General features: G+C 44.0%; 1 protein-coding gene across 4 annotated transcripts in view; it reads right to left on the bottom strand.

The window, feature by feature from the left end:
- Nucleotides 1-1,333: 1,333 nt before the first annotated feature.
- Nucleotides 1,334-13,444, bottom strand: part of ano5a (anoctamin 5a) — a 34,277-nt gene continuing 22,166 nt past the window's right edge. For 3 of the 4 annotated variants that reach the window (XM_080842872.1, XM_080842870.1, XM_080842873.1), the window contains 14 exons: nt 12,879-12,994; nt 12,536-12,670; nt 11,989-12,094; nt 11,562-11,622; nt 10,832-10,983; nt 10,006-10,086; nt 8,137-8,365; nt 7,770-7,948; nt 7,366-7,463; nt 5,939-6,069; nt 5,530-5,735; nt 4,852-5,057; nt 4,532-4,637; nt 1,334-4,318 (listed from right to left, as the gene is read on the bottom strand). In XM_080842872.1, the coding sequence (XP_080698998.1) occupies nt 4,097-4,318; nt 4,532-4,637; nt 4,852-5,057; nt 5,530-5,735; nt 5,939-6,069; nt 7,366-7,463; nt 7,770-7,948; nt 8,137-8,365; nt 10,006-10,086; nt 10,832-10,983; nt 11,562-11,622; nt 11,989-12,094; nt 12,536-12,670; nt 12,879-12,994 (2,028 nt within the window). In that variant the 3' untranslated portion in view covers nt 1,334-4,096. Of the gene's footprint in view, nt 4,319-4,531; nt 4,638-4,851; nt 5,058-5,529; nt 5,736-5,938; nt 6,070-7,365; nt 7,464-7,769; nt 7,949-8,136; nt 8,366-9,496; nt 9,572-10,005; nt 10,087-10,831; nt 10,984-11,561; nt 11,623-11,988; nt 12,095-12,535; nt 12,671-12,878; nt 12,995-13,444 lie in introns of all 4 variants that reach the window. The other variant, XM_080842871.1, reaches the window with a different exon arrangement.

Here is a 13,444-nt window from a genome sequence, read left to right on the forward strand (position 1 = left end):
GAATGAGGAAGATGTCCGAACATATTGCTTGAGTGTAATTAAAATGGCTTATCTCTTTCTCCGCGGTGGATCGTGTGCGAGAGTTGTAATCCTTGGAGAGCGAATGTATTGTGCGTAAAAACGCCTGCATGCGCAACTGCAGGTAGAGTTTATTTTACAGTCACGAAAATTCCTTCTTTTGCCTCATGGAATGCTGGTCCTTGGAGATCCATTTTCCTTATTCGAATTGCATGGGGGGAAAACGGAGCAGGCTGGAAGACTTTAGTCAGACGCCAGATTAAACATATCCGAGATTAACAAACAAAAGGTTAACATCCAGGTGAAACAAGATTTACCATTGCAGGGTTTTGATTTGAGCGATTATGTTAATTGATCACGGACTCATCCGATTCGAGCGCTTTCAGAACCGTGGACAGCGAAAGCGAGCGTCCGCCCAGTTGTTCAGGTGCTCCAGCGCGCACTCTCTTTCTTTCTCGGTCACGCGCACTCGCACATCGTCGCTCTCGGAGATACGTCTACTTCGCTCTGCATACATTAGGCTTTTACAAGTGGGAGGGGCACGACAGAAGATGGTAAAATACTTAGATTATGTAATTATTCCATGGTAAAAAAATAATGATAATTCAAATCCATAAAACTCATTTGATATATCCCAATTTGAAATATCCCAAGAGGCTGACAATGAAAAATAACTGGCATTGGTCTTTTTGTTCCCCTTTAGACGTTCTAAAGTCTAGAGTATGTTTCAAATTATAATTTTACGTAAAAATAAACGATGAATGGCAGTTAAGGAACATGTAGACATGTACAACAAAATGTAGAACGGACGCACACATAGCATGATATTGTTTATATCTATACAATAAGGATCTATGATCTTTAATGTGGCTACTTTTTACAATGTTACGAATAGAACCACATAGTTTGCTGGTACTTTACCAGGACCCCCCTCCAAGAAGAAAAGTGTAGTTTTATTTCTCTGCATGCTAGTTATTTGCCATGATAACTGCAGCATCATTAGTACCATGTCACATGTCCAGCCAAGGGCACTCCAAAGAGATAGTGACAGAAAGCATTGGTGTTGGTGAACTGCAGTGAATGACCTTTGCTACAACCTTTACAAACAACTGCAATCCATGCTTGCTCTTTGTGATTTTTTTAGGCCTATATTCTGTCAAATGGGCCGTTAATCACAGAACATGAATTACAAGTAAAGGAATTAAAGTTTGATTACTAAAAAGAATTCATAGTTTTAGAAAGTTTTAAATGAGTGAGAAATAAGCCTTGGAAATGTCATAACAGATTTGCAGAACATTTATTTGTTACACCATGGATACTTATACAGCAATTCAGCGAATATGTCAGCTATGTAGACAGACGGTGTTCAAGTCTGAAAACAAACATAAACATTTGAACTTCACTTGGATAAATGTATCTGTTGCTGAATGTAAATCTTTAACAAACGTAAAATTAACATAACACATGTTTGAACTGTTATAAAACCAAATACAAATAAAATAATTAAATAACTGCTAATAACTGGCATTTATAATAATAAAAAAAATCTAAGATCCTAAAAGAAGGCATTGAAAGGTAATAATTGTCTCACAAGTCAAGGCATAGTTCAAACACACTGCGTCATCAACAGCTGCCTGGCCAAGTTTCCCCTGATATTGGGGACTGTTTGGGGAAAAAGGGAAACAAATCTATCAGTCACTGCACTGCTGCAGAGAAAAACTTCCTTCATTTCATTTCCTAACCTTCAATACTATAGAACGAACACGCTAATGAGCATGGTAAAATGCACATTAGGTGGCGCCATTATTCAAGTGGCAAAGGGTAGTGATTCAAAACCATCAGCAGGGTCTGGACATCTTCCCTCCCATCAGCATATGCTGTCCTCACACGTGAACACCAAAGGGATTCAGAGATCACTGTTCACGTGCCCCAAACTACTTGCTTCTCAAACACTGCACGGCTGTCTGAGCGCTTCTGCCAACCAAGCCTACTCTTCATGGAGCCTTTCATGCTCTTCTTTTAAGTGCTGTGTGCAAAACAACAAAAGCTCATCTCATCACTGTTGCAGGGGGGAGACAGGGTGGGAGAAAGAGACTGGGAGACAAACGCTGCACAGGAAGTTCAGTCTAATCATTTGGCAAATCTAGGCACAAGCAACAGACATACTTAGTGACTGCCTGGCACCACATACACACACAGACAAGACAGTCTCTCTCACACACACACACACACACAGACAGACAGTCACACACACACACACACACACACACAAAATTGTCCACATGCAGGCAAAGACTGAAATCTCTAAACAAATGGATTTAAACAAGAACGTGCAATTTTGATGGCTTCGGGTTTATTTCTCTTACCTGAGAAACAGTATTTGTAAATGTCCTGTAAGATAACCTGTAGCCACTGTTTTAAAGTCTCTTTTAAAGATAATCACTAGACGCTAGCTTTGAGTAATAGTCTAGATATGCATAGATGTATTCCAAAGCCATACTTGTGTGATTTGGTGGTTAAACAGAACAATTTAGTCTCTGTGGGAACCTTGTGTTGTAGGAAATCAAAGGGACTTGACTGTACGGACTTAACACTTAATACTGAATCAATGGCCGTATCATGGGACACACATAAACTCTCAATCTTTCAATAGGGCTTTTTAAGATTATATTTAAAAAACAGAAATAGTAAGAACACAGAATAACAACTAATCAAGTCAACAATAAACATTTTTCTCATGACGACAAATTATCTTTCATTTGCTTTGTAAAACTTTTAACATATTACATTTTTCGTCCTTCAAACTGTATACATGACATAGCACAATCAGCATGCTATCTACAGTGATAGATATCAGGCAGAGGGAAAGAGCTTCATCTTTGGTTGACTAGAGCTGGATATCTGAAGCTTCTGTGGTGTACAAGTGCTGCATTTACAAGCAGGAAGCCTCCTGGCTTTGAAACAGTGTTAGTGGGGTGAGAGTACTGCTTCATCTGGGTCACACAGCAGTTACAGTGGACCCAAGACATCTGCTACAGAAGGGAACTGAAGGAAAGGGTAGGTGGCTCTAGTTGGGTCTGAAATCTGAATATTAGATAATTTTGAATGCTATTCAGAACAGTAAAATGATCATTTCAGTCTTTCACTATGTATTAGTGTACTACTATTTCATGGTGAAGGGCTCTGAAAGAAAGACGCAAAAACTTCACCCAGAGAGAGGCAGATAACCAAACTAATTCAGTGAGATTATTCTTTAGATTAAATCACGAGAGATTATTTTTTTATGCCTCTCAGATTAAGTCCTATCAGGCAATCAGCAAAGACACCAATGGCAACAAACCTATTCAGATTCTTGTCCCTTTGCTTTCACTGAACTCCAGCCTCATCTCTGCTAGCGTCATCACTAGTACTGATCATATCTGATCAATAAATAAGATGCCACTGTATTTATGTTAAGGCAATGTGACACGGAGTCACTTGAGGTTATAAGGCAACAAACAACATCAGGAGAACCAAGATGTGCGCGTGCGTGTGTGTGTATGTGTAGTCAACCAGGTAGTGGTACCACCCCTGATCAACCGAAGGTGACATGGAAGATGGTGGCGGTGCGGTCCTGTTGCATGGGACTGCAATCATGCAGACGAGGCGCAATCCTGAGATGATTTCTAGCTTCGTGGACAGACAGCCAGGCAAAGGGACAGACAGAGTCGGGTGCTCAGACACACTGCAGAAGGAGGAGTTCAGGCTGCCGTGGTAGCTGGCACAAGGTGGCACAGCTATTCAGACAGCGGTGCAGTTTAGCAGGCACGGGGTACACTGTGCATGTAGGAAACATACTGGTCCAGGCAGCCTGTAGGTGTGTGTGTGTGTGTGTGTGTGTGTGGGGGGAGTGTGAGGTCTTTTACACAGGACAAATAAAGGCATTTGCGAGTGTGTGTGTGTGGAACTCAGCTGGAGCGAGGGGCATCTGCATAACTCTGCAGGTGTGTGTATGTGTATGTGTGTGTGTGTGTGTGTGTGTGTGTGTGTGTGTGTGTGTGTGTGTGTGTGTGTGTGATGGTGAGCAGGGCTGCCAGGGCTAGAGTATTGCTTGCACAGGCGTACAGGAAGTGGGGATGACTTCTGAAGGACAGGTGCAGTCCCCATGGTTGAGGCTTATCTGCCCCTTGAGCTTGTCCAGCTCGTACTTCTGCATGTATTCCTGAACCAGGTAACGTTCCCGCCGGATACGAGCCTTCACGTCAGACGGCACGTCAGGAATCAACCACGCCACAAAGAACTTCACCAGGAAGGCCACATGCTGCCGGAGAGATAGAAGACAGAAACAAACAAAAAGAGGAAGAGAGTAAGATAGTTCAGTATACTGTCAAATTCAGTGGTAAAGAATTTAAGTTTAGAGCATTGGTATGTCTATCACACTCTCTATGTGAGTGTAAGTGTGTAGGGTGTGTATGTTTACCAACACTGAGGCTAATCAGGCTGTGAAGATTGGTGTGTGTGTGCTGGTGTTTACCTCCATGATGATGATAAATGCTAGCTTGGCGGCGATGATGTGCCAGAATTGCATTGTGTGTAAGTATTCCTTTTCATGGCCAGGGGGGTAGCGGTAGTCACGGTACCTGAGGGACAGAATAGAGTGTGTTGCAGTTTACAAATATGTACATTTTTACAGGCACAGCCACATTCACGGACAAACAGACAAACACAATGCCAATATACCAATACAGACACACACACACACACACACACACACACACACACACAGACACACAGACAGACACACACACACACACACACACACACACACACACACACAAATACAGACTAATTTACCTGCAGGTAGTGGTGACAGAACTATTGAACCAGGAGGGGTTCTCTCCAGGCTCTGGCTGGTTATCCATGGGGATCTGGCTGATGTTGAAGATGGACAGGCTGTTGTCGATGTAGCCCTGCATGGAGGGTGTCGCGGTGTCAGTGTGATACGCATACAGGTAGACCAGACGCGGGATCATGTCGGATGTGAAGGCCACGATGAACGCCTGCATGGCAAAGAAAGAGAGATCGAAAAACAATGGAATCAGGAAAGTAGGACACACACACACACACACACACACACACACACACACAAACATGAACCAGACACACACACACACACACCAGACACAAGAACAGAAAAAAGCAGAGGTGGAAAGAGAAAAAAGAAACAGAGAAAGAGATGGAGAAGAAGATAAATCACAGAAAGAGAGAGAGAAAGTGATGGACAACAGAGAGAGAGTGTGAGAGAGAGCGAGAGAGAGAGGGAGGGAGATCACAGGAAAAACAGAGGAACAACACCAAGAGAGATGATGGCCACAGATACACATACAGAGATAATGGGACAAAGGATTCATTTAGATGAGTAGGGTAGTGGGGAAATGCTAAAGAAGGCTTTCTAGGGTTTAGAAGATGGCCACCTCTTCAACTTAGTCTCTCTCCCTCTCTCTGTCTGTCTATCTTTCCGTCTCCACTCACGTTGGTGACGACGGAGAACACTGCGATCATGTGGAGGATCTCCTGCCAGGCGCCGATGCTGTGGGCCTTGGCTGCGATGGGCCGGCGGAACTGTGTGATCATCTTCCAGGCGTCCACACGCACCTCCAGGATGTTATTGAGCAGAGCCAGGAGAGGAGCCAGAGGGAAGGAGGCCACAAAGAGTGTGATGAAGCCAAACTGGATCACTGGGCAGGGGAGGAGGAGGGATGGGATGGGGAGGGGAGGAGGAGCAGAGGAGGAGAGAGTTCAGCATAGCTCCACACACCCAGAGTATTCCAGCTAGGAGTTATTCATATGTCTGTGTGCAAATCAGCGATATATAGAAAAACTCTATCATAAAAACAATGGGTTTAGTGTGTCTGTCGTTCTCTCTGTGTGCCATGCTCACCCATCTCCAGGTACTCGTAGAAGAGGCCCAGCTGGGTGAAGTGCTGCAGGTCGTGGTCCTGCTCCCAGCGGCTGTACAGACTCTCAGGGTGATTGCGGGCGCTTTTGCTCACCCACCAGTTCTTCAGCCACCTGAACACACACACACACACACACACACACACACACACACACACACACACACACACACACACACACACACACAAACACACACCAACACACACACAAACACACCAACACACACACACACACACACACACACACACACACACACACACACACACACACACAAACACACATGCACATACATACACAGTTTTATCTCCCAAAATGGGTGCACACAGTACTGGTAGTCTGAATCAGAACAGTCAGTCACACACATCATTCTCCCTGGTGAGTTTAAGCAGCGGGCTGCTCTGGCTCTGCTCTGCAGGTAGCGCTGTACGGTTCGAGAAGGCCACTATCACCCCTACATGCTCCTTCAGCTTAAATGGTTAGTTGTAGCTGTCAAATTTGACCAGGTAATGCAGAGTGACTTAACATGCCCTCATAACTCAAAGCCCTGCATGTTGGGATGAGTATTCAAACTCGATTAATGGAAGATTCCCCATTCACCGCACATTTAGGCTGAATCCCATTTCTCCCCCTACCCCTTCGTCTTTCCCCTTCCCCTCCGTTTTGCGCGTTCATGTGGAGGGGTAGGGCTGTCCCAATTCACGTTAAGACAGAGGGGTAGGGGAAGGGGAAGCGCTTTCTACCCCTCCAAACGGAGATTTTCCGAGGGCACACTTCAAACGGAGGGGTAGACTGATTTCCCTCAATGCATTGCGAACCCGTGATCATTAAAGAAAAAACATCGCGCGAGTCCATTTAAAAATGTCGGAAACAGCAGGGAAAGCATCACACAAATGAAAGTATTTTCTTTGTAATTCATGATTTTAAAACTTGTTTGATGAAATGTTGCATTGTGTAAATAACAGCTGCAGGCGCCATGTTTGTTTATGTCTGGTGAGTGACAGCTGTCGCTCTCCGGTAACGTAACAGCTGACGCTTCGTACTGATGACGTACGTAATTGTTGAAGTGCTATCCCAATTCGAAGGGCTAGCGTTTCAACCCCTTCGGCTACCCCTCCGTTTGAAAAAGCGAAGGCGAAGGGGTAGGGGTAGAGATTAGAAATGGGATTGGGCCTTAGTCTAAGAAGGCCAGTATCTTCAAGAAACTCTATTTCTCCTTTATGGAATCCAGAATTTAGCTTGGCATTTACATTTTACTCTCTTCAACACATTCAATGTAGTAGAAACTACACTTGCAGCAGAAAAAGGCTGGCGGCGAGGACACACTACCTAAACTTTGCAAAAGCAAAATGAAAATGTTTAGATGTGTGCGAGGGCTTTTTATAATTCGAGTGAGGAGGAAGAGGTACTCACGGCACCAGGGCCTCCTGGATGTTCCCCCACACCTGCTTGCCCGTCATAATGATCACCAGCTGGGTGGTCAGCTCGATCAGACAGCCGCCAGGGTCACACTGCACAACAGCACACAGTGGGCCACTTCAGTTTACTTCACAAAGGAAGAGGGCTTTTCACACATAGTACTTTCTGTAATCATTTTATCTTGATTCTCCAGTCCATGGATTTTATATGAAGCGATGATTTTGATTGCTGACCATCAGTCCTGATTAGCTGTTTATATTCCTCTTGTGTGATAATGTTATTATAACAGATTTTTTCTTGTATGAATATGTATGATAGTGCTTGTCAAAAGAAAGGACACACATTTTGTTTTTCATTTTAGTGTCATGACGTTAGAAGAACAGCAGAGGGCGCTCTACCTCCTCGTTTCTCAAGCCGCTCCAGCTGTTGAACATGTACTCAGGGTCGCCAGGGTAACCGACAAACTTGCCCTTGAAGAAGGCCACGTAGAAGCAGGAGGAGTAGTAGTTGACAAACTGAAAGAGGAACATCTTGACCGTCAGCCTGTTTTCGTACTCCAGGTGAGTCTTGGGGATTTCTGCGGAACAGAAGAGGGAGGTCAAATTTAGGAGAGACGGATGGATGGATGAACGGACCGATAGACGGATGGATAGACAATACTTTATTGTTTTTTTGGGGGATAACCACCACAAAATCTTCCTTCTACCCTTTGTTTCAAACCCCCTCTGCCCCTCCCTCCGTCCAGAACCCTAAGCTCTGTTTTACCCATGTCGGTGATCCAGATGGCGACTCTCTCGTAGAGGAAGTTGAGGATCATGATGATGACGAAGTTGATGCAGGAGGCCGTGACTGACGTGGCCAGCTGCGGCGTGATGATGGATCCCACCAGCTGGATCTTGTTGGTGGGAGAGTCCTTCATGACGCTGGCGAACGCAGCATACACAGCCAGCCGGTATGCAATCACCCCGATGATGGAGGCTATGATTAGCGCTATCTAGTGGTGCACAGGCAGAATTACACACGTTAGATGCACATGGCAGATGAGGACAGTATCGAGAGAAACTGCCTCTGGAACACATTAAGTCCTGATTGGTGCTAAATCGCAGTCTGATCTATTATGGAGACTGGTGCTCTTCGTAAGTGTATCCTCAGACTTCATTGATCCTTCTTATCAGGGGCTTGGTTTACCTGACACCACAGCAGGCACCCGTTAAATCAAGCCTCACTGATTTATGAGGAGATTCTCATGAAATTATTGAGATCCCTAATATTATTTGTATCTATTTAAGTGCTAAATGACTGAATCGTTTGTTAGATTCAGACAATACAACCTTTATTTTATTTTACTTTATTTTAACACCTTGATACAAATTATGTAAGTGTTTCTTAATCCTGCTCCAGGTGACCTACAACATTGACTTTTGTCTATCTTGTCCTGCTTTAACCACACTTGACGTAGCCTATCAGTGGACTTAAATGGTCCAGAGCAAGAAACTTTCCTGATAATCTGAACAAACCCAACTCTAACAAATGCCATTAATCAGTATAATCAAGTCTGGTAGAGCACGAAAAGAAGACTGCAAACAGTGGTAGATCATCATGAGCAGGATCGTAAAAACGCACACACAAACGCACACAATCTCCAGGCATCAAATAAACAATAGCCAGGCTACACACGAGGTGCAGAAGTCTGCTTTGGGACTGGTGTGATGTCATGCTCTTTCTCAGGCTCACGCTTGTCAGGCAGTCACACTCTTACCTGCACCCACTGCCATCCTTACAGGCCTGTCTGATCAGTTGCCATGGCGGTATCTAGCCCCTATCCAATTCGACTGTATATTTTCTAACATGTGTGTTCTGACAGTAGCTGGTTTGAAAGAGCATGAACTGAATTGTGTGCTGTAAAGTCATTTATTGTGTATTTGCTGTGTGTATTACTTAATATAAATGTAGGTCTGGTAGGTAATTGTTGGAAGCTAACCGTCAGTTAACCTTTACTTAGCACTTTCTAATGGGTAGTACTGTAGACAGAAGTGATGGCAATATAGATGACGATGATGATTAGGATTGTTGTGGTAATAAAAGTGATGAGAGAAGATGTTGAGGGGGAAGATGCAGTGCTCACCCAGAATAAGACGGTGACTCCGGAGAGGCAGCTGCGCACACACTGGCTGGTTAGGGGTAAGTAAGGTTCCATCTCCTACCCAAGCAGAGCAACAAGAAGCGGCCATCAGTCAGTCAGCACACATTAGCCTCAAACAGCACCACCAGCACTCCCAGTCTCCAGGGGCTCCGGCCAGGCAGGGCGGCCAGCCGGATGAGCCCTCAGCCCCACACACTCCTCACATCCATTTCCAACTCTCTGAGTCTGCCTCACCCTTACCAGACATGTGCAGAACCATCCCCTAGGGTCATCTGAAATGACCACTTCACTCCAACTCCCATGATTCACCAGCAAACTGACTACAGACACAGATACAGCTCATCTTGCACTCTCAACAAGCCTTTCTCTTTTGCCACAGTCATCAGGAGAGAGCACACACACACTCTGGGTGTCAGCATGCCAGCCAGGCCTTGGTCACCGTGCTCACACACTTGCAGGCACACACTGCAGGCGTTCAATGCCCCTCTTACCCACAGCACCACTGTGGCCCAGCATATGCACAGCTTGCCCACTAAATCTGCAGGGCTGCGCTCCAGAACCAACTCCATCTCCTTCGAGTTACACACACACAACACATATAGGAAGGGTGGGGTGTTACATAATCAGACACCCCCACAGATATTGTGCCACTTCACATCGCTGGGTCTCTGGTTCATTTACTCCTTGTAATCATTCTAACTTTAATTCATGCTTTTTCCACATTAAATAAAATATATTATTATAATAATACAAAATTATTATTCTCTGATCCTGTCTTTTAACTGCCCACTCGAGGTCCATTTCTTTCTGTCCTTTATAGTCACACACTGAACTGTGTATCTTTCTCCCCAGTTCACTTTCATTTACTTTACCTCTCCTCTTTAAACTGGTCAAAATATTCTGGCAAGAGTATAATTTATCAATGACGTTTGGCATCACTGTTTTTACGTCATATTACCACCAGAAACTGTAGCCTACTTCATGATTTCTGAAAGATGGATCGTAGAGGTTAATTATCCTGTCCAAATATATATATATACATATGACATTATAGATTAATATTGACATTACATATATCTGCAAATACAATTAATTAAACATTACACATTAAGCATTGAACATGTGCACATTACTAAATCTATAAACACTGACATGGATCTTAATTAAAAACATGAAGTTAATTAAAAACACTATCTTTTAAGTTTGTCCTGTAAAAGTGTTCTAAGAAACAGTTATGCTTAGAGTCTATAGACAATGAAGCTCATACAATGGTATTTACAGAGGCACTGCAAAGCTGAATGTCTGCGCACTGGTTACCTGTGTGATGCGGTTGCGGCGTCGCTCGCGGCATTTCATCTCGTACTCAGGCCTGAGCTGCAGCTGCTGTTGCTCCTCCTCGAAGTCCACCAGGTCCCACTCGTACTCCAGACGCGCCTGCCGCCTCTTCCACAGCTCCAGGAACAGAGTGACTGTAGGAACACCAGGCGTTACCACTCAAGACCACCAGAGGGCGCATACAGTCGATGCACCTTTATTTAGACTCACAGTCAATCAAATTACACTCCTTCCTTACATGCTCTTGAAGCAATATGTTGATTGGCTAGAATTGTTAATGGCTCGGTTGGAGCCACTGTGTTTGTTTCCCATTAATACAGGAGCATTTCATTGACTTTTACAAAAATTGTATTGGATTACAATCGTGGATGCACCTTTAAGGTAATATTAAAGGCTAGGAGATAGTAATTAATCTGTTGTATCCCACAGACCAACAGATTAAAGAGAGATTAAGGTGTTGTGTCCTACAGACAAACAGATTAAGGAGAGATTCCATGTTGGGAGTCTTACATGGTTGAATATTTGAAGGGGTTTTCAGAACTTTGTTAACAACAAGACACACAAACTGCTGATCAAACAGATGTCATTACATGTCCACACATTCAAATTTACTAAAAATACCCCCCGGGGCATCTATGGAGAACTTTCACTTTACATGGAGTTCTACTTCTTGTCCACCAGGTGACACTACACAGCATATGAAGCCTCTTACCCCATATGGCCATGAATATGGCGAAGAACACCGTCCCCACGTTGTCAAACAAGTGTGATTGCTGTGAGAGGGAAAAAAAAGGCATTTTTTACAGTTCACAGTCTGCAAACCCGATAAAGGCAACGTGAGAGGTGTATTCAACCAAAGGTTTGGGTCTGATAAAATCTATTTGGCCAAGGAGGAATGTGTGAGAGAGATAGAATGAACCCGAACCAGGTGTGGTTTGAAAGAGGAAATTATGCTGCAGTAGAGGTACATTAAGTACATTTCATCTTTGTGAAAGTATGTTGAAGTAACATGTTCATGTATCTGAATTATGAAGGGCAATATATTATATTGATACTGTATATCAGGTGGAGAAACTGGAAGTAATTAAGATGTGGCTAGCTCAGGTGTGTAGCATTTCACAGGTGAAGGGGGTACTAACCCAGGTGGAGTTGCAGGTGGTGTTGAGCTTCCAGTACCCACACTTTTTATCACACAGAGGACACATGACAATGTTCCCCCCTATGCTTTCACTGCAAATCTCTTTACTGCAGAGAGAGAGAGAGAATGGAAGGAGAGATGAAATTCAGGGGAAGACGTAGAGAGAGAGGGGGGGGTCAGTAAGAAAGACACAGAGAAAGTGATAGATAGAGGAGATAATGATTATCAGTTCATAACTGCAGATAAGCTGTTATCTAGCTCTCCAGAGGTCAGTGGTTCAATTTCCAGAGTTGAACTGAAAATCACTGAAACTTTTTCTGAAGGCCTCAGTGACAATTTGAACAGGATTGCTGTGGACACCAGGTGTAAATCTGTCAATTTAATAATGTCCAGAAGGCAAAACTCAGATGTCTGATTCTTATGCAAAGGCAAATTCTCTCACAGGCAGAGCTGGTGAGCGATGTAATAGACAGCACAGCTGGTTTAGACAGGAGTCTTTGTGACGTCACACAAGTTTAAACCTGTCCTGGCCGAGCCTCAGTCCTCACCTCCAGATACTTTGGTCGTAAGTGGTGAGGCCGTAGATAAAGCAGAGCAGTCCCACCACCGCAGCATAGAACAGCATCTCTGTGTAGAATCCCAGCCATGCAAAGTAGATGCCAATCTTCTCACCATAGTATTTTCTGTCAATCACACACACCCAACCACACACACCCACCCACACACACAAACACACACACACACACACACACAAAATTAAAAAAGACACACAAACACAAGAAAGATGAATGTGAAGATGAATGTACTGCTAAGTATTTGATATATAATTTTCTTATACATAATCTATCGTAATTATTCCCTATAGTATACGTAATGTCCTGCTGTTCTTACCGGATGCGGTTGAGCGGCTGCTCCTTGTAGAAGCGGAAGAACTGACCCCAGTACCGGTAGAGGCTGTACCTCTCGTTTTCACAGTTAGGGTCTCGAGACTGGGTCCAGTACCTGCACTGTCAATATGTGCGTGTAGGAACACACAGCACACATAAGATATCCACATATTGAAACACACACATACAGACACACGCACACACGCACACACACACACACACACACACACACACACACACACACACACACACACACACACACACACACACACACACACACACACACACACACACACACACACACACAAAGACCCACACACACAGAAACACACACACACACCGCAAAAACATGGCACACATACGATATCCACATACGCAAGCACACACATACAGACACACAGACACACACACACACAGACACACACACACACGGCACTCCAACAATATCCACATATGCAGGCACACACATACAGACACACAAAGCTCTTTTAAAACAGCCAAGACAAGAATGCATTCTTTTAAGCACATCACAAAGAATCAGTGTATTTTTTTCATCAAGGGTTTATGACA

This window comes from Sprattus sprattus (assembly GCF_963457725.1).
Source record: "Sprattus sprattus genome assembly, chromosome: 7".
NCBI classification, from domain to species: Eukaryota; Metazoa; Chordata; class Actinopteri; order Clupeiformes; family Clupeidae; genus Sprattus; species Sprattus sprattus.